Source organism: Thalia democratica, chromosome 1 (genome assembly GCF_965202585.1).
Source record: "Thalia democratica chromosome 1, ktThaDemo2.hap1.1, whole genome shotgun sequence".
NCBI lineage: Eukaryota > Metazoa > Chordata > Thaliacea > Salpida > Salpidae > Thalia > Thalia democratica.
In genome coordinates this window covers 16,668,333-16,695,126 of record NC_139165.1, presented here as the reverse complement: position 1 = coordinate 16,695,126, position 26,794 = coordinate 16,668,333, and the positions used below count along the sequence as shown (strand labels likewise).

The 26,794-nt window shown below is 26.8% G+C and overlaps 1 protein-coding gene across 2 annotated transcripts; it reads right to left on the bottom strand.

Moving 5' to 3' along the window:
• Positions 1-11,594: 11,594 nt before the first annotated feature.
• On the bottom strand, positions 11,595-26,525 carry LOC145849132 (b(0,+)-type amino acid transporter 1-like). Of its 2 annotated transcripts, none has more exons than XM_082954228.1 (12): positions 24,786-24,894; positions 24,444-24,591; positions 23,866-24,015; positions 20,746-20,838; positions 18,763-18,888; positions 18,246-18,387; positions 17,429-17,552; positions 16,751-16,854; positions 14,746-14,842; positions 14,216-14,365; positions 13,342-13,516; positions 11,595-12,766 (listed from the first exon to the last, which is right to left on the bottom strand). In XM_082954228.1, the coding sequence occupies exons 2-12, from the start codon at positions 24,550-24,552 to the stop codon at positions 12,666-12,668; spliced, it is 1,371 nt and encodes a 456-aa protein (XP_082810354.1). In that variant the 5' UTR covers positions 24,553-24,591; positions 24,786-24,894; the 3' UTR covers positions 11,595-12,665. The 2 variants fall into 2 exon arrangements, with proteins under 2 accessions (XP_082810354.1, XP_082810351.1); XM_082954225.1 differs by lacking the exon at positions 24,786-24,894 and adding an exon at positions 26,438-26,525 and having other exon boundaries at positions 11,596-12,766.
• Positions 26,526-26,794: the final 269 nt, after the last annotated feature.

Sequence of the window (26,794 nt, the reverse complement as noted above, 5' to 3'; positions counted from 1 at the left end):
GTGTTGTTTAAGTTAATTTTAATTCCAAAATAAGTTTATGATTTTATTCTACCAGTTTAAGTTTATTTATTAGTTTTGTTAAGGTTATAAATAACGATAACACATTTTTAATACATTTATATCTTTTGATAATTCACAATTCAGTTATATAACAACATTTTTAGTAGTTCATGTTATTATTGATAACATTTGTATTCAACTGACTTTATTATTTTACTTTTTTGCTTTTACTAAATTAATCTTTAAGTTATTGACTTTATATATAAAACAACAAATTTAACAACTTATATGCTTATTTGCTTTTATTTTTAAACTTTATAAATTATAACTATTACTATGATTATATACATTATTTTTAGAAACAAAATATACAATTCACATTATATACACCTGTTCAATATTTTCAAAATAATGTAGCAGATGTTTATCAACAAGTTTCTTGAGAAAAAAGCATTAATAAGTAACTTCATGCGTAAACTTTAGCTAGAAGTTGTCTTCAAGTAACACGCGCTGTGAAGCATCTTGTGACGTAACAAGTCGAAAACGCATCAAAGTGCGCGCTTTTTTTAGATATCAACACTACAGTATCTACTTTTGAAATATACCGATGTGTAGACTTTGGACTTCAATTTAAAAGCTGTTAAAAACACAGCAATAAACTTATGGAAAACTCATTTGACTTTTAAGTGTGAATAATAGAGTTGAGTTTTGTCAAGTTATGGCTCGAAAAATAACAAGTTTAGTTTGTAAGCTGCTTTAAAACACAGCAATAAATCTGTGGAAAAATCACTTGATTTTCAAGTTTGCAATTTAAGTGTGTTTTTTAAAACACAGCAATAAGTATACATTTGTTTCTAATGTTTTTAACCATCTAGTGTTACAGTCGTAATATGGTTTAAGTAAAGTTGTAAGAAAGTTTACAATATTATTTGTATGTTTTTATATGAAAAAACATTTCTTTTTATTTGTCAACATACCTATTGTTAACCCTCATAAAACAATTTGGCTTATTTTCAAATTGAATTAAATGTTAATATTTCCAACGTTACATAACTTCACATTAAGCAACTTCACAAACGCTAAACTAAATATTGCTTTTAAGTTTATTTAAAATCCAAAAATTTAAAGAGATTGTATAAACCTAATAAAACCTATTAAAACAATGACGTTATAACAAAAATTTACCAAACTTTAATAAAAGAAATATAGTCTCAATTACTAATAAATATATTAAGATTAAAAGCAAAACCTCTGATTTTCGGCTAAATAAATTTAAGTCTAAAATAACTTTTGAAAAACTTAAATTAACTTAAGACAATTCCTCAAGTATGCACTTTTTAAGTCCTCCTTGTTTTTTATACCTTAGTGCTTATTAATGTTACATTTCATTATAAGTTTAATTTAATTACGTTTTTTAACATGTTTAAAAAAATAACAATGGTAGAAAAGATATTTTCAGGAAAACCCAGCTTACCGATTTAACAACAACATTTATCAACTTTAAATGATCAATTCATTATTAAATAAACAAAAGGGTTTATCATGCCAATTCGATCATCAGACCACAAGTTTCGGTAGACTGAGACCGGTTTCGTCCTTATTAGGACTCATCAGTCAGTCATTTATAAGAAAACTGACTGACTGATGAGTCCTAATAAGGACGAAACCGGTCTCAGTATACCAAAACTTGTGGTCTGATGATCGGATTGGCATGATCAACCCTTTTGTTAAACTTGAGCTTGTATCACGGCAAACAAAAGTCCGGACTTCTGCTCTGCAGACTTTCGCCGATGTTTTTCATTATTATTTTTTTTTGTTAGTAAAAGCTCGTGGTTTAGAGCAATTGACCGTGGTTCAAACGAAAGTACCGTTTTTATTTATGATTGAAAATATGTTTCAAGAATTAAGATAACTGTATAAGTATTTACCTAGCTTTCATTATGTTTTCTTGTACAGATTTTACCATTCTTTTAATTAGTTTGAAATAAACTCAACAAAGAAAGATATATTTATTTATGATAAAATCTTGCTGAATTGAATCTACAATGCCTGTGATTAAATGCCCTCTTGAGTGTTGCACATATGAAACACCAGACGTTGATGCTTCTGTAGCTGCTTCTTTACTTATCATTCACAACAACGTTCACATTAATGCAAATTCTTCAAAACCAAAGCCTCCAAAAATGGACCGTCCTCGAATAGGGAGAGACTGCAATGAAGAGGGTTGGAACATATTTTTGCAAAAGTGGACTATTTTTAAAGATAGTATGGAAATGACAGAAGTAGAAAAGCATCGTCAACTGTACCAGTGCTGTGAGGAAGATCTAGGCGATGCTATTTTGAAGGGACATAATGATGTAGTAAATTTAAGTGAGCAAGAGCTTTTAAGGATGATCAAGCAGCTTGCAGTTATTCCTGTTTCAGTTGTTGTACGACGATCAGACTTTCTTAGTACAAGACAGGATTTGACTGAAAACACGAGATCATTTGCTGCCCGTTTAAAGGGAAAAGCTAGTACATGCTCGTACTCATGTAAATGCCCAAAGGATGGCTGTAACCAAATGATAGATTTCACAGACATTATCCTTAAAGATGTCATGGTAACCGGTTTAGCTGATGAGTATATACGCAAAGAGGTGTTAGGATGGGGTAGTTTAGACGAGAAAGATGTCAATGAGACAATTGGTTTTATTGAAGCAAAAGAGATGGCACGTGATGCAATGACACAACCTGCTGTTACTGCCTCAGTTTCCTCGTACAAATCCTTTAGGAAAATTACAAAACGACCAAGTGGTAAAATAACTTGTAATGTATGTAGTAAAACATCAACAAAATTTATTTGGAGCAGGAAAAATAACAAGTATATTGAGTGTTCTACACGTAAGCAATGCTGGATTAAATCCAGGAAAAAAGTTTATCATGGTGACAACAATTGTGCAGATGAGACGAATGCACTTCTAGTTGGTGGATCATATACACAAAATTTTGATCAGTCAGTTGGTGTTAATGATAGTGTAGTAAAACTTGATCATTACGTCTTTGATTGTTTGAATAGATGGAAAGCATCAGTGTCACTGAAACATCCAACAATTCAATTAAAAGCTTCTATTGATGAACAAGCATACACTCAGATGAATATAAAATGCCCTAGACAAAATTATTGCAAAATTAATGTCGTTACAGATACGGGTGCTCAGTCATGCTTATGGGACCTTAATAGTTACCTCAAACATGGTTTTAAGAAGTCAAGTCTTATACCAGTTAAAAGAAAAATGTTAGCGGCCAACAGAGAACAGATCAAAATAACTGGTGCTATATTTATGGAATTAATGGCTAAAGATATAGGTAAAGTTCATGTTGCAAAAGAAATGGTATATATAAGCCCATGTACTGACAGGTTTTTCCTTTCAAGAAATGCCTGCATAACACTTGGCATAATAAATCATGATTTTCCTCGTATTGGTGCGACCATTGAATCCTGCACTGTCCATGAAGAACTGCAAACTTGTGATTGTATACCTAGAACTCCTCCCCCTGATAGGCCAAAGGAGTTGCCATTTGCTTGCATTCCTGCAAACAATCAAAAGATGAGAGAATGGCTTTTAGATAGGTACGCATCATCTACATTTAATAAATGTACTCACCAATTGCTTCCAGAAATGACAGGTCCACCTTTGAAAATTCATATTGACCCAGATGCCATTCCAAAAGCAATATCAACTGCTTCCCCAATTCCAAAACATTGGGAAAATGAAGTAAAAGAAACTTTGGATAGGGAAACTCGATTAGGTGTGCTTGGTAAGACTCCAGTTGGTGTTCCGTCTACTTGGGTACATCGTATGGTTGTGGTTGCTAAAGCTGATGGTAGCTGTAGAAGAGTTGTCGACCTTCCACCTTTAAATAAGTATTGTGTACGAGAAACACATCATGTAAAGCCTCCATTCATTCAAGTATGTGAAATTCCTGCAAACACCTGGAAAAGTGTGACCGATGCATGGAATGGGTTTCATTCAGTACCACTTCGTCCAGAAGATCATCATCTCACAACATTTCTCACTCCATGGGGGAGGTACTACTACAAAGTAGCACCACAAGGTTATTTGGCAAGTGGAGATGCATATACGCGCAGGTATGATGAAATCATAATAGATATACCTAGAAAGACAAAATGCGTTGATGACACTGTTTTATGGGATGAGAAGTTGGCTGATCATTGGTGGCGTATGATTGACTATTTAGATTTAATGGGAAAAAATGGAGTTGTACTCAATCCTGAAAAGTTTCAATTTGCACAAAAAGAAATAGACTTTGCTGGCTTTACTATTACGAAATCTGAAATTAAGCCACAAGAAAAGTTCATAAATGCTATTAGAGATTTTCCTATACCAAAGTCAATAACAGATGTGCGATCATGGTTTGGTTTAGTGCACCAAGTTTCACACTACAACCAATTGACTTCTTTGATGATTGTGTTTAAGCCATTATTAAGTCCAAAAACTAAATTTTACTGGAATGATGAGCTAAAGGATACATTCTACAAATCAAGAGAAGCTATAGTTGCAGCCATAACAAAGTGAATACAAATTTTTAATTTGGGAAAGCCCACTTGTATACAGCCAGACTGGTCTACAACTGGTATTGGTTACTTTTTGTCGCAGAAACATTGCTCTTGTAAGTCTGCTGTGCCAGGATGTTGTCAAACCGGATGGCGTATTGTTTTAGCAGGCTCTCGCTTTCTTAGACCTTCTGAATCACGTTATGCTGCGGTAGAGGGAGAAAGCCTTGCAATTGTATGGGCACTTGAGCAATCACGGTATTTCACACAAGGATGTGATAATTTGTTGGTTCTGACTGATCACAAACCACTGGTTAAATTATTTAGAGACAGAACACTTGATGAAATTGCAAACCCCCGCCTTTTCCGGTTAAAGCAGAGAAGTCTTTTATGGCGATTCAAGATTCTACATAAACCTGGTAAACTACACCTTGCTCCAGATGCAATGTCACGTCATCCAGTGGTTACCGTACATAAAACAAAAGATGAAGTTGAGATAAGTGCTTCTGAAATTTTAGCTGGAATACGTTTGCCAGACAGTGAGTGTATCATTGCAAGTAATCAAGTAGGTGACAATTTTCAAGATGTGACTTTTGACCGAGTTAAAGAAGAAACTTTAAAAGATAAACAAATGATGAAGCTTATTCATTATGTTCAAGCTGGTTTTCCAGAGACCAAAGACCACCTACCATTAGAATTGCATGAGTTTTGGATAGTTCGCTATTCTTTGTTTATGATGGATGGGGTCATTATGTGTGGTGATCGTAAACGAGAACTTGATCGTAATAAGTTTCTATCACCTAGCAGTATACTTAAGGATGATGTGTATAGAATTGTTATTCCTCCATCATTAAGAAAAGAGGTTTTAAGAGTGTTGCATTCTGCTCATCAAGGAGTCACTGCAATGAACGAGCGAGCAAAATCGATTGTTTATTGGCCGGGAGTAACAAATGACATTCAAGGCTGTCGGGAAAATTGCAATAGTTGCAACTTAATTGCACCAAGCAATCCTCGCCTACCTCCAATTGAACCATTGATTCCAAAGGTTCCTTTTGAGTCAATTGTTTGTGATTATTTTCAGTTCAAAGGTTGGTATTATTTTGTAGCTGCCGACAGACTTTCAGGATGGACAGAACAACAAAGAATCAAATTGGGTACAAATGATTCTGGTTCAAAAGGGCTGTGTAAAGCTTTGCGTCGTATTTTTGTGACTTTTGGTGTTCCAGTTGAAATATCTTCTGATGGAGGTCCAGAGTTTTCTGCAAAAGTTACCAAAGATTTTCTGAAACGATGGGGTATACACCATCGTATGTCATCTGCATATCATCCAGTGTCAAACGGTAGGGCGGAATTAGCAGTAAAGGCTTCTAAGCGATTGCTAATGGAGAATGTTGGTTCAAATGGTGAACTATATAATGACAAAATGGTACAAGCTTTACTTACGCAGAGAAACACGCCTGATCCAGGATGCAAACTATCACCTGCACAGATCCTTCTTGGAAGAAATTTAAAGGACTCCTTGCCTTACCTCATGAAGAGTATTATGGCTTACAATAACCCGCAGATCTTAAAAATTTGGCGTAACGCATGGAGTAAAAAGGAAGAAGCTCTTAGGTCTCGTTATGTTAAGTTTCTCGAGAATTTAAGTGAGCACACAAGATTGTTGCCACCATTGAATTGCGGTGATCATGCCATGATACAGAATCAAGCAGGTAACTTCCCTAACAAGTGGGGGAAAAGTGGTGTAATAGTAGAACTAAAAGACTATCATCAGTATGTTGTCAAGATTGATGGATCAGGTCGCTTAACTGTACGAAATCGAAAGTTTTTAAGAAAATTTAATCCTCCTGTTTGCAAATCTCAAAATAGTATCCCTTATCTTAGAAAAACAAACATACCAACGCAGAAGTTGGTTTTTTCTGGCAACTATGAGAGAAAAGATTCCAAGGAAAGTTTTGATTGTGTGCGCTCCCATAAAGGAATACGTTTCAAAGCTGGAGATAACTTTGACAAAATTTGCAAAGCGAAACCAACTACCTTCCTTTCACCTGAGGACTCAAATTGCCCTGATGAAAGCCAATCCTCTACAAATCAGAAAAATGGTGTATTGTCTCGTTTGGACCCTAATGATAAATCTAGGGTATTTGAAAGAAATTTTAATGACGATGGAGTATTTCAAGAAAATGAACTGCGTCGTTCCGGTCGTGTAAGAACCCGGAGAAAGATTTATGATGCCGAAAGCGGTACATACAAACCTGTTTAAACTGTTGTTAAAATTAATGTTTTTCTACAAATTGTAACTATGTTTATTGTAACATTTTAGTGATTTACGTTCGTTTTGAGTGTTGTTTCGTTGATGTTAGCACAGAAAACGGTATTTAAGTTTGCAATTTTGTAAATAATTTGTTTTGTTAGCTAGACGTGTCGTTTCATCCCCTTGGTGATAAAATCTGGGGGGAGATGTATAAGTATTTACCTAGCTTTCATTATGTTTTCTTGTACAGATTTTATCATTCTTTTAATTAGTTTGAAATAAACTCAACAAAGAAAGGTATATTTATTTAATAACAACTTACAACTAACCTACTATAGTTGTTGTTTGGAGTATTTTATAAAAGGATGCAGTATTGTAACCTTTCACAGTTTTTACTTTTTAGTAAGTTAGTTTAGAAGAACTACAATTTTTTTCACAACATTATATTGAGGCTTGTCTTTGTAAACGCTATAAATTGCTTTTAATTACCTGACAAGCTCAATTTTACAGCTTCGATTTAAAATCAAACAGTTCTATTTTTCTCTCAGGATTCGTTTTTTATACATTTCACTTTTAAATAGAATATCTTAATTAATGGAAATCTAAAACTTATTATACATGTAATGTATTCAAAACCTGATTTAATCACAAGTTTTAAATGTTTTTTATCTCTATAGTTTATTTTATAAATATGTTGAAACACCAAACCTGTTATTTTTTGCGTGTTATGTTTATAAATATAGAAAAACTAATTTAAATGTAATTCTAAAGTTTTTGCTAAACATATAATTAAACAAATATATTTACAACTATATAATTAGAACTACTAAACGCCTAAAACTTTTTGATAATGATAAGTTTAAACTAATTTAGCTACAGGCTTGCAACAGCTTCCGAAACAAGCTGTATTTACTAATTAATAATTCTAATTTAAAAGAATCTCTTTAATAAATTTAAAGTAGTTATATTTCAACGTAGAATGTTACTTATTGAGTGTTTTTTTTTTTGCTAGTTGTCACGATTTATGAAAGTGAATATTAAGTAGAATTGTCCATAATCGAATAAAGTTATAAATCGTTTAATAAACTTAAATAAAGTAATTAGTTTCCAAGTATTTTTTATATTAGTTATTTTATTAAGAACTTGTTGCCCTAATATATATAAGTTTGAGAAAGCATTCCGATTTTACAATCAAAAAGTCTAACTATTAGCAACTTTCTTAAACCTATTAGTCATTTAAAACTTTTAAACAAAATCAAAAATGTAATGCTTTAAAAAGTAACAGTTTATCATAAATGTGTCTCTAAATCTCTTACCTACTAGTTTTTGCTTACTACATAGTTTAACAAAACCCAATTAAAAACAAACTTTTTTTTCTTTTAAATGTACTTTTCTAATACTCTATATTTGTTGGCTTAAATTAGTTTAATATATAAATTATCAAAAAGATATGATCATCAAAAATATTTTGCAACTTTAGCTCTAAAAATGTTCGTATTAATGATATTATATACATAATTTATTTAGCTAATAGACAACAAAACTATATAACAAAACTTTAATTACTGAAAAAATCAATCATAGTTAGTAAATAGTATGAACAAATTATACTATAACAGTTTTTGAGCTTGTAGAAGTTTTACTTAATTTCTTTAATATCAGCTTTGAATAATTTCATTTTCATATTTACCGTGCAGTACCTTGTGATGCGGTTAGTGACGTAGCATGTTAAATTTAAATAAAAATTTATTTTTATATTTGGAAACACATCTCTAAATTTCTAAGAGTAAAAAAATAATAATAAAATATAAAGCTTAATTTATTTTAATAAGTAGTTTTTAGAGATTATATGATCACTATATTAAAGTATTGCAATTTTATTTCTAAAAATGTTAGTAATGAAAAGATATTTATACATGAATATTTTACTAATAGACAAAAAACTAGATAACATATATCTATTTTATTAACAAAACTTTAATTGTTGAAAAAACAGTTTAGGTGAATGAATAAAAGTTTTAAAAAAATCATAAGTTTGCGTGAATAAAAAATACAATAACCGTTTGTGAGTTTTAACAAGTTTTAGTAAAGTTGTTTAGTATCAGCTTTGAATAATTGAAATTTCAAAATTACTGTGTAGTGCCTTGTGATGGAGTTAGTGACGTAACATTTGGAGTTCCCATCAAAAACACATGAAAGAATATGCAAATGTTAAATGCGCAGGTTAACAAATCATTTCAAAAATTTGTCTTTTAAGCCCATTATATGATCTTTTTTAGGTTGCTGCAACAACAACTGGTTTATTTCAAGACATACTTTTTATATAAGAAAACATGAAACCGTATATATTACGTCTAGTGATAACGGAAGAAGTTGATTATAAAAACAATTTTTTAATTCCAAGTTATTGTAAGAAACGTTTATAGTAGCTGTTTTTATCGCTAATAATGATGATTTTTGGTGTTAAATTTTATACTATAAAATTACTATAAATTCAACTTATACAATAAGTTTTTAAAACTTAATTTAAAGTTTTATATTAGAACTATTTAAAACAAAAATTATTGAAACCAAGTTTAGACGTTTTAAAAAACCTAGATAAAAGAATTTAATAAAAAAAAAAACAGCGGCTGTACACTGTTATAACTTTTAAACTGAAGCTACTAAAACTTTATGTTTTAATTCTTAATTTCTATTCAATGCCCATTAAGGTTTTAAAACATAAAATTTTATAAAATTTTTGTGTACAAACTGTAAATAGAATGTTATTTATCGGTTTTTCATAATGATTTTCAACTTAATCGTTGGAACTATGAAACTTAATTTGGTTAAATAATTACAAAAATTTACTATTTTTAAATAAGTAATATAAAAACAATGGTTGTGGAATTTAACGTTTTTAATAGAAGATTGTGTTACATATGCACTATTGGTTAAGAATTTTCAAAAAGTAAATAGTTTTTTTTACCACAGATGTTTTAAAATGTAACGGAATAACATTTTAACACAAAAACATCTGTAGCAGGGGCGTAGCATGGGGAGGGACACTGGTGCATGCGTGCCACCCAAAAAAAAAGAAAAGAAGTAAAAAAAAGAATGTAATATCTTTATCCTTTATTATGTACTTTTTCTGCTTAATTTGCCTTTTTTCAACTATGTTTATCTAGTATTCGAATAGTTAAACCAAATTTTTAATACCAATTAGTGACAAGTTAAGGAAATTACCCAATTAACTGATTCGGTGCGCAAGCGAAAGTGCGCACCAATGTTGATGAAAAACTCCATAAGGAAAAATTTTATAACTTTATTAACTTCATAAGTATTAAGACTTAAAAACTACGCAACTACTTAGTGCGCCACAGTAGTATAATTTTATGACAGATTTTTCTACAAAAAGTTTACAAAAATACGTCACGATTAAAGTAAAATTAAACAATTTTTACAAGTTATTTTTATGCTACAATGAATGTTAAGATTACTGCTAGTTTTTATTTTTGTAAATATAAAAGAAAAAGCGTGTCGGCCTATGAGAAATAAACTTTGTTTGTGATTTTAATTTTAAACAATTACAATAAGATAAACTAAATTCTAAAAATATACTTTTAACTTTTTCACAAAGTTGTAATAAGTTGTATTAACAGTTATAAAGTTGGTCTATTTTAATTTCTGTTAAACTTTATTTACATTTTGTGTAATGAGGTGTTGTTATCACTGTTTGATTGTATATTAAAGAGATGGATATTTTTTCGTACATAAAACATATACTTTCTTTATATTGAATATATTAATTTTTAAACATATAAAATTATTGAAAGTAGTAAAAAAAATATTTATTAAGTTTACATTACAGTACAAGTAATTTTAATAAAATTCATACTTTTTTTTAATTGTTTAACTTTGTAATATATAAGTATGTTTTAAAACAATTACTTCGAACTTATTTTACTTAATGAATTTATTTCAACTGTAATACTTATAAAAAAATCTTTTTATAGCTAGTTACAAAAGTTTTAATTTAGGAGATTTTTTTGACAAAGCAAATTTGCGCACCTCCTGACCAAATTACCACGCTACGCCACTGATCTGTAGCTTAGCTTATCAGGATCTCTAGGATTTAACGCATTTTAACGTTGCATCTTATAGTTTTTTTTAAATATATTTACTATTTCTAATATTTATTAAATATTTCAAATAAGAAACTGAAAACAACAATATTGTTTATTTGAGATAGTTTAGATTAAAGTATTAGGTGTAGTTTTAAAGAAAACTACTGTGTTCATAACATTATAAACTTAGCAACACAAACAAAAATACTGATCATTTAGTGAAAGTTATTTCAATTTTTTTTTAATTTTGTTTACATTTCATGATAAAAAAATTTTTTCTTTAGAATATAACAAAGCTTAAAAAAAATCCACTATTTTTACTGTAGTTATTAACAAATAAAATATTATATAACTTTTGGTTATAATGTTATGTTTGATATAAGTCAATATTTTTATAATTTTAAATGAAGTTTATCAATTATTAATATAACTTACTAAATACTTAATTACAATTTTTTTTTATTTGTACATTTCAAACTAAACTAAAGAAAAATACTTGCTAAAATTGGATTAAACTAAACAAATTAAAGCAACTGTATCTAAATCAAATAGTTTAAAGAAAAAATTAAATAGAGATAACGAATAGTGGTTTGATCTTGTTAAGTTTATTAAGCTTAAATTTACATAAAAGCATTTAAAAAAAAGTAAACTACAAATAAAAGCACATAGCATTGAATTAATTAGTATTTACTGAAGGTATTTTTGTAAATACGCATTTTATACACTGATGAAGTTCAATAAAAAACGTTTTTAAACAAGTACTAGATTTAAATAAATTAAAATTATATGGATCAAAACTTGAGTAACAACGCTTAAAAGTTCAAACTACAGTATATGTGTACTAAAGAACGATTACTATATAATTTATTTTAAAGCATAGAAAAGGCAAAATAGAAAAACTATTTATAAGAACTATCAATAAGATTTTGAGTTAAATAATAGGCAGTGTCTAAACATGCGTTGAAAAACCTGACTTTGAAAAACAAACTTATGGTTAAGCATAATATTTAACCAGCAGGATCTAGTAATGATATTTAAATTCTAGAATAAAAAGCACTAACAAATATTAACCCAAAATAAAGTGTACTGAGCGTGTAAAAAAAAATTATTAAAAATTGTTTTAGAAACATTTGAAAACATTTAAGCAAAAAAAATATTGTTATGTACTAAAGTACATTACAATATTACTACATACTAAAGTAAAAATACATGAATAATAAATACGACAAAGTTGAAATACAAAACCATAACAAAACATCTATTTATTCTATAGAGTTAATTAGTTTAACTATCATCTAAATAAAAAAATTGTATGTATAATACTATACTTCAATATAAAATTTTCAAAATTACATTATAAATAGTAAAAATGGTTAAAAAAATTAGTTTTTGAGGTTTTTCTAAAAAAAAATAAATTATTACAAAAAGAGCTCTTCAGTCCATTCAGGTTATCTAGTTCTATTTCTATTTCTTTAGCAAACAAAATTTAAAACACTTCAACAATTGTTTAACATAAATTTTTTAGTATTTTATGTTTTTTATATACTCAAACGTTTAAAACGAAACTGTTTTATTACTTGTTTATTTAGGTTTATAACGAAAAAGTTTTATACGAAAACAGAATCAAGCATTTAGCGAGTTGAAACTTAATTTTTTTCGTGTTGCTTTAAAGACTGTTGCATTTTGATAAAGCTATAAAATGTTAAATAAAAAGCATGTAAATTTTCTTTGATATTTAAAAAACACTAAATTAATATTTCTTTCGAGGTTTCTCCTCCCTCAGCGAGTACTTTTCTTGAGTTTCAATTGGTAAAACTTGCAGCAACACTTGCACGAACCTCGTAAATATACCTTGAAAATAATAAATAGTTTGTATAAAGTCTTTTAATTATTTTTATTTTATTTTCATGTACTTTAGTTTAGTATACTTAATCAAAACTTTACCAACCTTTGGTTTTATTACTGTCGTTGATTTGCTTAATAACAACGATACTTTACGAACTATTATTTTAATGTTTTGGTCCTAACTTTTTTTTTCACTACTAGCTAAACATTTTAATGAAAACAAAAAACTTTTACATTTCTAATTTTACTTTAATATATTAATAACAATTTAATTTATTAGTCGAGTTTTGCTTGCTATAAAACAAAAGTTAATAAAAATAATGTTGTAAAAATTTTCAAATGTTTTAATTGGTTTTTGTAAAATCTTAATAACTTTATTCGACAACAAATTAAAGAAATAAACAAACGAACCAAATTTAGACCGTTGTTTTAGTGCAGTTCAAATCACGAGCGTAATAAAAAATACGAATAAACAATTAAAAAACAAAACTAATCTGAAATAAAATAAAAAACAAACCGAAGTTTAATAAAAATTATAAATTAATAACAATAATCAAAACTAATCTGAAAATCAAACAAACCGAAGCACTGGCAATCTGGTTTCTTCCCGTAGTGAACGATGGGGATGTAAAACAACAATCCCGATAAGATGAACAGGAAAGCGTACAAGAACTCCCAAGCAGGCTCGCTTATTATGGGGAAGAACACGAGGAAGATTGCCACCAAGATCACTATGCAGGGAATTACGAATGGTACCTGTGAAGTGTGTGTAAATGTATGTTAGTAACATAAAGTACAACTTCCGGGTTCGCTGATGATAAAAAAGAAAACCAGGAAGACTGTTACAAGTCTTACAATATGTGAGTGTTAGAACAGAGTAGGATTAGTTACGTTAGAAATAAAAGAAAACAAGGAAGATTGCTACCAAGATCACCATACACGGGATTACGAATGGAACCTTTAAAATGTTTGGTGTGTACTTTTAAAAGTTAATACCTGGAAATTTGCTACTAAGATACATGGTAATATAAGAGGCACCTGTATTTTTGTAATAAGATTTTTATATTAAACCAAAGATAATATTAGAAAGATTGCTACCAAGATCACACTGCAGGTGATTGAGAATGGGACCTTTAAAATGATGTCGTTAAGTAGATCTAAAAACATTAGATAGAAAACAATACTAGAAGGATAGCTAAAAAAAACTATACAATTAATTGTACCTGGATTTATTTGAATGTTTATTTGCATTCTAAAAATACTAAACAAGATAAACAAAATTGAAGTTGGATCAGAAGTTTGAATTTTAAAACATTTAACTTTACTAGATTTTATTCAGTTAAAATAAATAAATTAGCTCTATTTTTAAACTCAAAAAACTCATAAACTTTAAATCAAAAACATGCCTTACTAACTATGAACAGTTTTATTTAAAAATATAAGTTATAAACGCACCTTATAAGGTCGGTGTCTGTTAGGTTGTGTGTACCTCAACCTTATGAGTGCTGCGGCCGACATTCCGTGGAAGATCCACATTGAAAATGAAAAGTAATTGACCAGAGTTCCGAAATCGTTCGGAAACAGCACCAAGATTGCTATTACTGTCTGTAAAACAAACTATGTTTCTGATTTTTTACTTGTGGACTTATCGTATTTGTTTGCTTTTGATTTTATGTTTCAAATCGGTAAAAAAGGAGAACTTAATTAGATAAAAACAAAAATTTTAATGCGTAAAGTAAAGCTTAAGGTGTTATTGGTATCGGTTAGATATATTTAGAAAAATAATACAAAAGCTTGTCTATTAAAGCCAAAATGAAAATTATAAAACTTTAGTTTAATTTTACGTTTAAATAATTGTAGTTGAAAGTTTTTTTAGAAACTAGCTAAACAAATTACTAATAAACAGCAAGTTTAGGAAATAATTTATATCAAGTGATGACTTTTAATAAATTACTCAAACTTTTTTCATGTTTTAAAAACATTACATTGAAAATAATAGCAGGTATGGGTGTCGATTTTTTGTGATGAACCATCGCTAATAGTTCGGGCATCGAACCATCTCTAGCTGCCGTCATCGTTATCCTGTTTGTAATAAAGTTAAGTAATTGAATTAATATACAAACAAATGAAAAGTGTTTTTCAAACAAATTTGTATTTTTGCACATTGTTGTGGCAAGGTTGATGAACTTATTGCAATTTTATTTTTAGTATTTAGCCTATAAATTTTGTTACGTTAGTTTAAGTTTAGTTAAGTTTTACAACTAAGATTAAATACTTTTTTAAAGCATACCTTTTTCATAAAAGTGTATAAAAAAAAAAGAAGTGTTTTAGAAATATCAGGAACCACTAGAACATAAGTTCTGAATTACAAACAGATTATATTAGTTGTTTTATCTGTAACAGTTACGAATAGTTTATGTAAGCTAACTACTTCAAAACTTATTTGACAATTCGTTTCAAAATATGCATTAAAACAGTTCAGTTTAACATGTTACTTACGAAAATGAAAGGCTTACATGAAAATCAACAATTTTTAATGCGTGCTTTAAAATAATTTAATTAGATCAGCGACGATTTTAATTTTTTGCTAATTTCTAGGACTTAGTAGTTTTCATATTACTTATTCTACATATATTTACATATATTTACGAATTTTAAGAAATATATAGTTTTTAAGTTTCAAGTGGTTTTACAAGTTTCTTTAAAGAAATCAGTTAAAATTTGTGTTCACTCGATAAACATTCTTTTTAGTTTTATATTAACCAAACAAAACTAATGCTTTTCTTTTAGTTCTCAACATATCTTTAAAAGCTGGTGTTTTTTAAAAGTGGTTTTAAAGTTATTTATTAGTTAGTAAAACTCAGTTTTTAAAGTATTAAAATTAAGTATTTTTATTTACATGTTTAGTTTTATTAGCTAACTACTTAAACTTAAAAACTTGTTTTATTTTGATAGTAATAAACCTAATTAACTAATTTTTATTACAAACTTTTTATAGTTCTTATAGTAAATAAGCAAATATATTGTATAACGAGGTTATATAAAAACAAAACCAAGTAATTGTTTTTATGTAATCGACAACGAAATTAACTGTTAACAAAGTTTGAAAATCCAACAAAATTAATAAGTAATTATTACCATTGTATAGCATTCTTTGAAGTTTGTCACTCATGAATAAACATTATTTACATTTTTATAAGGTAACAAGTATCTAAGTTAGGAAGTATAAAGGTAAATTGCGTTTTAGTTTTACGTAATGTGCTGTTTAATTTTTTATACTTTATTAAAAAATATTTACTTAAAAATTTTACTGATAAAAGTACTTTAAAAAACAATTGTTTATTACGGTTTTTTGCTTATAAAAAGATTTTTTTAATATGTAAATGAATTAAACTATACAGGCTACAACCAATAAAACTAAGTTAAAAAAAGCAATAAAACTTCATAACCTAATAAAACTAAGCTAAATTTGTTTTTAGATTGTAAACATCGATATTTTCAAATTGAATAACTTAATTATTATCAAATAAAAATATACAAATTCAGAAATATTTTCTCCTAAAACTGATAATATACGACCTGTCTGTACTAATAAAACATAATTGTTTTGTGTTTAAAAACTGTTGCAGCGAATTTGAAGAAAATGCTAGTTTATTAGTTTTTAATTTTTAAATAGTTTTAGTTTAATGAAAATAAAATGTTTAATAATAAGAAATAAAACTTGTTTTTTTATTTTGATACAAAAATAGTTATAATACAGTCTAAACAATATTTTAACTTAAGCATGTAAACATTAGAAAAAACAGTGTATACACTTATCTTAAACTTTTTAATTTTTAATAAAGCGATCAAGCTTGAACTAGACTTAGTTATAAAGTACTAGTTTAAGCAATTGAAAATTCAAGCAACCAAAACTTGTTTAATACTTTTAATTTTAGGTTAAAACAAACAGTGCTCATAAAAAATAAGTGTATTAAACAAGCATTATACCTTGGGCAGGTAATAGTATAACCGTTGCATCCTCCAAATGTTGAAAAAGCAACTCCGATGGGGATTAGTATCGCCAACACTCCCAAATACTTATCTCCAAACGCCTGTATAAAATTAGTACTATTTTGATTTTGAAAAAGTCATTACTGTCTAATATATTTACTTTATTCAAGCAATTCAATACTCCTAAACATTTATCTCCTGTTGTTTGTAAGTATTAATTTAAAAAACTTTTATTTTTAAGCAAGTACTTCTAGTTCACTTATAAATTAGTTAAAGGTCATTAACTATTAATTAAATGATATATAATATTCATTTAAAATAAAAGAATCGTTATGCAATAACAGGATTACTAAATATTTATTTCTAAACGTCTATCAAAAAGTTTTGATATATTTGTTTTTCAGTATACGAGTATTTTCTTTTAAGTTTTATATAGACATATGAAAACTTTTGTTTCTTAGTTTAAACTTTCTTTAACTAAAAAGTCTTTAGGTAAATGCAGTTATTTCAAAACTATTGTTTAACCTTAAATGTCTTTTATACACTAGTGATAATTTTATTATAATAAAACCTTTTTTTATAAAATATAACTTGAACAGATTAAAAGTATTGCTTATTTTTTTTTGTTATTTAAAAAGCTAAAAGTATTGAGTGTTAATTTTGCAATTCACTTACAACAGCAACAGATTCGGTTTCAAGCATTTGTGTCAAACTCAAGCCAGCTAAATAAGCAATATTGGTGAGGAGGTAGATAAATGTCACTGATGGTATTCCGATCCAAATGGCTTTTGGTAGGTTTCTATAAAAATAAGTAGTTGACATTTAATTTAGCAAGTATAAAGTTAGATTTTCGTTTGATATCTTTCTTTTTACTAATATTATTCAACAAAAAACTTGTTTTTTAAACTTAATAGGTTTTAAATATCATCTTACAAAGATATACTACCTTTAAACTTTTAATTAAAAACATAAGCTAGTTTTCGTAAAGGATAAAAATCTTAAAGCTTTAAACGAAACTGGTTATGTGTTTTGTATGTGACTATTTTCTTATTACTTCGATAAAATCAACTAACTTAGTAATATTTTTTCTCAAGTATTAGCTGCTAATTAAACTTCTTAAAATTTATAGTTATACTAAACTATGTATTTTAAATAAAACTAATAATAAAGTACAAAATGTGTAAGTTGCTCTAGCAAAAAACAGAGAAAAAAGGTGTTTTGAATTTTTACTAAAGTTATTTTTTCACTGTTTTGAAAAACTTTATTAATATAAAAAAAAAATTGGATAACTTTGAACAATTTTTATCAGCTAAACTGAGTAAACACTTTAAATAATTAAAACTTCCAAATTGTTAGTTGATTTGTAGCAAATATAAGTCGTATTAATACTCCTTTACTCAACACTTAACAAACTTTTTTTCATTTATTTTAGAAAAAAGTAACAGATTTTTTAAAGATTTATATTTTAAATTAACTTAGATAGCGAACATACACATAGGGGTTTTCAAGTTCTTCAGTGATGTAGTTGAGTTGGTTCCATCCATCGTAAGCCCAAAAACCCTGATAAAAAGCGGTTCCAAGTGTTTTCAGTTGGATGGGTTCACTGAAGCTGTTCTGTAGATTGTCTGTGTCTCCTATAAAAACATACAAAAAGATAGTTTCAGAAGTAATTTTTTGTCAAAATAAATTAAATTTACTTTACTACAAACTAATTTTTTAGACTTTATAGTAAAGATCTTGGGCTAAAAAAGGTAAAAAGAAATTTTTGATGAGACCTAAAAATATTTTTAGAGTTGAAATTTGATCAAGCGTTGTTTTCTTTACAACAATGATAGTTTTTTAGTTATTATTTTCACTTAATTTTATAAAATTATACGCAACAAAATTATGAGTTAAACAAATATTTTACCTAACCCTTATTAAAGCTTAAATTTGTATTGCTTACATTGCAGCCTACATACATTTTAGTTATTTATGTTTTATTTCTAGTAAGTATTTAATTATCTAACCATTAGACATGGCCATCATACCAAATGAAACGATCACAATTAGAACCAAAACTTTTGTGATTGTAAAAAATATTTGCACCCTTGAAGCTGCCTTCACACTGCAGGAATTAATGAAGGCGACCAGTACTGTAAATAAATTATTATTTATTATTATTACAGATCAATTGTATTAATACTATAAACAACTTTAGACTTCAAGGAAAAATTGAAAAAATATATTTAAACAAAATACACAATATGCAGTAGCTTTAAATTCCACTAGTAAAAAATAAGTTTTATAGGTAAATCGAATAAAGACTACAAATAATTTTGCAGGTCAAATATATGAAAGTTAAAATAACATAGCAGCAACACTACTGTTAAAGTATAATTCTAAAAATATTTTCAACAAAATAAATTTAAAGAATATACACCTAATGAGATTTTTAAATTTGTTATATATACTTTAATCTGTGTATTGACTGAAACTAAAATATAAAGTTATATCGATCAAATTGTCTTATATTTCCAGCTATACGAACACTACCGAATACTTAAGATATTTAATAAATTTAGATTAGTAAGGTTATATGTCGCCTATATATATAAAACTTTAAAGAATAGTAAATTAGTTAGCTTTTATTTTTTAATTTGTTAACATAAACTAAGTAAAATCCGTTTTTAATTTTTTTAATTTTTATTTTTACATTTTAACTAAAAACAATAACTTTCTTTGATCAACTTTTTTTAAATAGCAATTTACTAAAAAAAAATTCATATTTTTTTTTGATGAAAATAAATGTTTCAGTAAATTATTAAATGACATACAACCTTTTATTAAGCGTAAAGCCTGAGTTCAACTAGTAAAACATTCTTAAGTTTTACACTAAATGATATAGTTTTACAAATATTGGCAAACATGCTACTTTTTGGCATTTACAATGTATTTTGGAATTCAAAGTGTTAAAACTGAACCACACTTGTATAAAAACCGCAAGTTTAATTTAATTAAACCATTAAAGACATTTATGACGTCACTTAATAGTAATTACAACATTATAGCTTGTTAACTAGTTTTCAAATAAAGTAATTTTAATAAATATATTATTGACTAGATAATGCAGTATATACCGTTTTCTAAAATGCAGTATTGTTTTGTTAATAATCTGTTTTAAATAAAAGTATGTTCACTGTAAGGTTGGTAATGGTTTTAGGCTAAAGCAATTCTACAATAAAAAAAATCACACACTTATCATTCAGATTAAAACTTTTACTTTTATTGAATACAGAAAAAGGTACTCATTTTTTTATGTCAATGTAAAATTAACTATGTCAAGAAATATTACTAGTTTATTTAGAAATTATGTTTATAGTTCTACGTTAAACAGTCTATTTTTTCCAATTTACGCAGCAGACTTAATTAAATTTGCGTAGACTTGGTATACTCTCCAAAAACCAACTAATACGCATTAAAACAACGCACATTCTTAATATTACAATGTTACATATCTAGCTTTATTTAGCGTGGAATTCAAGTTTCGTTAAAAATTCATATTCGTTAGGTAACATTTGTAGAAGTGAGGTAAACTTAGACCATGTAGTAACAGTTTACCGCAAACAAAAGTGTTATATAAAAAGTAAAAGTAATTTCTCAAGTAGCATTTTCTGAAAATTTTTGTTTAGAAACTTTTCATATCAAATAATAACATTTGTAAAGTTTATAAAAATTGTACTTTAAGTATATTATTATATATAAAGTTAATAAAAACTTGAAAATTATAACGCGCAATAGTTTAGATTTGATGCTAAATTAGACAAAACGTTCAAAAAAAATTTAACGATTTTCAACTTTGAATTTGTAACAACAACTTTTGATTAATTTCTACTGTTACTCTGTATTTCAAACTAACATATTCACAATGCACTGGTAATTTTAACAAGAACGTCAGGACTAATATGCATTTTTCTTATACTTTCTATAAAATGTTTAAATTTTACACTTACATATGCACATTGCGCTGGTTATTTTCACAAGTACGTCAGGACTGTCACAACCGGGAAACATTGGTTTTGTCAGGTATTTTCCGAACACCATTGCTGTAAAAAAAATTACACGTACATTTAAATACTTAAACTTGTTTACATTAAAAAGTTGACTTAAAAAAGTAATATTGTGTTGAAAAATATTTTTATTGAACTTTTATGGTCTAAATTTGAAATAAAAATTAGCAAAAAATAAACTGAAATATTTGAATAAAAAGGTATATTTTATGAAAATTAAACGACTCCTAAAACTTTTGGTAACTTACGTTTAAACATTAATATAAAAACATTTTACTAAACTTAATTTTATTATAAAAAACTGTTATTTATTAGTTACTTATTGACTTGAAAAGATATTTTTTTAATTTGTTTTATTTAGTTTAGTTTATTGGTTTGTTTATTTTCAATTACAACTAACTTTGGAACTGGCATATTACAAAAGTTCAAATTCAAGTGTATGCATTGCATATATGTTTAACAAAATCAAGTGTATGCATTGCACGATATGTATTACAAATTCAAGTACATGCTATTCACGATGTGTATTACAAAAACAATGCATCAGACAAGTTGATTTAAGTGCAATGATCATAGTAGAAGTACTTGTTAAAATCCGCAAAAGTTATTTTTACATAAATTTATTTTATTATATATAATTAATTTTTCATATTATAATAACTGTTTTTTGAAACTCTCACTAAATAAAAAAAAAATTTTAAACATAAAATAAACCAAGTAAAATTGTCAGCTAGGAAAGTGTTAAAAGTTAAAAAAGTTAAACGTTATTTCAAAACCTTGATTTTTGTTTTTTTTTTATAAACAATAAAAACTGCACTACATCAGTTTAAGTTTATAAAAGTATTTTAACTAACTATAGTTTTAAATATTAAAATTGTGTGAATAATATCTAATTAATCAGTTTAAAATTCACAAAAATATTATTTAAGAAAAAAAAAATCCAAACTTGTTATGAAATTTCAATTTAACTGCTGAGTAAAAATTTTAAACGAAACATAAAGTTTTGAGTTATTATTTTTTATTTAAAGCTTGAAATAAAAATGTTGTGTTTCTGATGTAAAAATTTTTAATACATTAAAATGCTTAAAAAATCTAAGCTTGACTAAAAAAGTACATAATTAAAATACATGTTTGTTTATTTTCAAAATTTCGTTGACAAACTTAAGTTAATTGTTTTAATTAAAAACAAACTACGTACTTCGACTAAAAACAGTACAATTTAAGATGTTTAATAAATATCCAATGAACATGTATTTAGATCAATACCAATAGAAACAACAAGTTTAATTACAATTATCAATGCCAGTTCCGTTGCAACTGCCTGTTAAAAAACCGCTCTATGTTGCATTTACCGCGAAAAATAAAAGGCAAGACTTTAAAGGCGTTTTGATTGGATAGTACGGAGGCTTGTCAAAATAGCATAAGCAAAAGTTTGCACTTTGTTTCCGTTGCACAACAAACCTTCTTATCTACGACTGTTGTTTAATTTTGTATTGAAGTACAAAAGTTATCTGTTTTTGCTAATTTTTTATTAGCTATGTGACAGCTAATTATCATAATCTAATCGGCCACCTTGTTATGAAACAATAAGCTAGCCAAAGTAAGTAATTAAAGTTATATTTTTTAACTTTAGACTGATCGAAAGAGTTTATTACTGTTTTGTTTTAAAGTAGCGAAATTTTATTGCAAGGCTATTTTAATAGTTTCGTAGAATTACTAAATATTTTTGACAAATATTTTTTACTCAAGTTCACCAAACTCTAAACAGCTGTAACAATAACACCTTTTTTATCAATAAAATTAAAAACATGTAATTAAAGAAACTATATGTTGATTTTAAATTCAAAAAAAATAATTTTTATAGAAAGTAATATATTATTCTATGACAGAATGCTAATAGAAAATGTCAACTTTAATTTTTCATCTAGGGAAAAGTTTATACTAGACAAATATCTCAAAAGCATCCTGTGCGAAGCTTTAGCTGATAAAAATTAAATTTAAATAAGACAATTTTAGACTTTCTGAAAGCAACCCCAATGTAATCTGTACGGGAACAAAGGTACAACCTAATAGTTTGTATTTTAATTGTGTTTTAATCATAACAGTTATTGCAAAAGCACATTTTATAAAATTCAATTTGACTAAAAGAAATTTTTGTGGAGAAATTTTTAATTTTGTGTAAATTATTTTTGTAAAATGTTTTAAACTTTGTTTTTAATGAATAATTTAAGTTTTGTTTTTTTTTCCTTTGTTAAAATTTTTTTCTTAAATTCTGTACAATGTACTGCAGTGATAATTGCTACATGTAAACAATATTTTAGTTTAAATGAAGTTTAAAAACAGCAGAGTAAAATTAAAAATTATTATTTTTACTCTGCAAAACTATGTGTTCGGCTATTTATCAAAATGTTTTTTTTTTTGTCATTTTCAAAAACATTTTAAATAACAAATTTAATTACACAGTTGAACAGCAAAAGTTTTATAAAATTTCAAAATTATATAAAATAAGTAATCTTTTAGAAATATAGTTTCGAAATTCTAAGAAAAATATTTTAGTACAATTAAAAATGTTTACCTTTATAATTAACTTGTATTTTGTTAATTCTCTAAAACTTTAAAGTATAAAAGATTTGAACACAAATCACTAAACTTAAAATAAATATACATTTAAACCAAACGATGATAGCCAAAGATGACTGTTAAAATTATTAGAAAGGTTTGAAAAATACATATTTATGATTTATTGAAATGAAAAAATATTCAATATGTTGCTGCTATATCTATTCAAATAAACCGATAACAGCAACTGTTGAAAGCTTTAAAAAAAAAGAACTTTTATTTGTAAACAATAGTACATATATAATAAAATTATATATTTTATCTCATACTAACCAATAATAGTTACTGATAAAGGTTTCAAAGCAATATAAAATTAAATATTTTTTTAGGAAAATAACATTTTATAAACAAATTGATAATAGCTACAGATAAAGGGTTTATTACTACAGAACTTGTATTTGTAAACAAAAGTTTTTAAATTCAATTATTTTATAACAAACCAACCAATAATAGCTACAGATGAAGGCTTTAGTACTATAGAACTTGTCCATGCGAACAGGAATGCTGGCATCCTACCGAAAGCTTCCTTGATATATGGATATTCCGCTCCTGACTTCGGTATCATTGTTCCAAGTTCCGCGTATGTAAGCGATCCTAAATATATTTAGTTTCAAATTTAAGTTCAAGTTTTTGTACGAAAATTACCTTGAATATTGTAATAAACAGAATTCTATTAACAAAACAAAATAGAATGTTTAACAAAAATAAAACAAGAAGTTTAACTTTCAGACTAGTCAAAATTTTTCAGTTTATCTTTTTTTTTTTCATTGCTACAATAAAAGCTAATGCAGAAAAATTCTCTTAAGTGTATTAACAAGTTAGTTAGTCTAAATACTGTATTTATATGTAGTTTATAAAACCAAAATCAGCTAAACTATTGCGAAATAACCTTTTAAACTGTCTTTACTTACATTTTGTTCCCCAATAAAATTAAACATGACTTTTTAATAACTCCAACACAATACAGTTGTTACGTTTTAAATTTTTCGTTATTTAAAATTTTGGGCCAGTTAAAAACCAACCAAAAGTAGCGATGATTCCGCACAGCAGCCAAACTACCAAACTGAAACCAATGGATCCGGAGTTAGCGAGGACTCCGACCGGGGAGATGAAAATTCCGGATCCGATCATCGATCCCACGATCACGCATACTCCACCAACGAGTCCTATCTGTAAACATGAAAAAATTAGAAAAATTACTTCATAAAACGAGCTTTATGGCATATAATTCTCATATGACTACATATGACTATATTTGAACATAGTTTTGTGACTAATCTATATGTACTTACTCTAAAAAAATCAAAACTATTAGATTAATCCTACGATTCTTATCTATGTTAAATGAAAAATATTAGACATACTCTTACGATTTCATTTGGAAACCACTAATGAAGTAGCTAACAACCGTATCACAAATAAATGATTTTATTTTCTTTGGGTCGTAATTAAAATTAATTTAAATAATTTAACCCACTTCTGCAAAAAAACATTAAAAACAAATAGTATCAAACATACTTTTTGAAAATAACTAAATCAAAGAGCAGAGAAAAAACTTACAAAAATAAAGAGTTAAGAGTAAACTACTAAAAGTATGTAACTTATAGTATGTTCTGTTATTAAATATGTTTAATGATTTTGTTAGTAAAATTATTTAGTTATAACATGTAAGTACACTCTTAAATGATATCAATTGTTTTCTAAAAATCTTCTGTCAAATTAAAATACGAAACGAAGAATTTTGAAATTTTCTTACAAGGAATTTTTCAATTATTTTAGTGTTTAAACAAGCTCTATTTAAAATAAATCAAAAAATTCAATCAAAGTTCAAAGAGTTTGTTTTTTATCCTTGAAGTTAGGTTAGTAAACCAAGCATGGTTCGTTTGACATTTAAATTATATTAGTATGAAAAAATAGCATTTGCAAATAATTACTTGCAATGAAAAATTTTACGTAAATTTTATTTCAAGATAAAACAGGCATAAACTTTTTCTTTTGAATAAAATTAGTTCATTGTTTAAACAAGTGCTACTTAATACAAATCAAAAAAATTAACAAAGTTCAAATTTTTTTACTTTAGTTTTATTACCCAAGCATGGTTTGCATGACATTTCAAAGATATTAGTTTGAGTTTTTGAATAAAAATAACATGTGCAAATAAATATCTGCATTTAAAAATTTTACGTAACTTTCATTTCAAGACAAAATAGGTATAAACTTTGTTTTAAAAACAAAATTAGTTGATTGTTTGAACTACTTAATAGATATCAAAAAAAAAAAATCAAAGTTAAAAGAGTTTTTTGTAGGTTAATAAACCAAGCTCGGTTCGCATAACATTTAAATGATATCAGTTTCAGATTTTATATTAAAAAACAAAACGCTAATAAATACTTTCAACGAATGATTTTACGTAATTTTTATTTCAAGACAAAACTTGCGTAAAATTTGTTTTTAAAATAAACCTTTTCGAAACAGGTGTGGTCAAAATCTTTTGAATATTTTATTATTTTAAGCTCTTTCGTTGCTAGGATTGCTAAAACTGGGTTCAGCAAGATTTGCAGCAAATTCACTTCAAAAAAAAAACAAAGTTGTTTTTGTGTATTGCGCTGACGTACAATACAGTGTAGGCTTAGACAATGTAGTGTGATTTAAAACATTCCAGCTTGTTTAACTGTATTCCAAAATTTTAAATTTCTAACAAAATTGAAGTTAAAACCTTATTTTGATTTAAAAAATATATGTAGTTGTACAATAATGGGTACTTCGACAGTTAAAAGGGCAAGTTACATTAATACGTTATTATTTTATCTTTAACTTATATTTAATTTAAAACATTGTTTTTTTTTTTAGTTTTATAAGAACAAAGTCTAATTTTTAAGTCTACTAACCGTAGCAAAAAAGTCGAATTATTTTTAATAAATTCATACTGTACGGTTTAAATAATTTAGTTAAAAATAATAGTTAAAAAAAAACATAAAAACATTTAGTAATTGCATTTTATTTTTATAAAACTAACTTCTCGTTTTAATTCCGTGTTTTTTTCATCTAGTTTTTGCAAGGTCATTCTGATGAATTGCTACTACTTAAATAACAACCTGCAGTCTGACAGTAAGAAAATGTAATTTTTTAAACTATATCTAGTACACTCTATACCTGTTTACCTTAATACTAAAAATCAAATGCAATACAAGAGAATTTAAGGTTCATATTAATATAAACAGCTTGAGTTCTACGTCACAATAAACTAACACAGTAATTTCGCTGAGTTGCTGTTAATTAAATTATAAGCTATGGTATGTAATATTAAAAAGACGTTTTAATACTAAATAAAAATTAAAAATTTTAAACATAACTAACTCATTTTCGAAAAAAG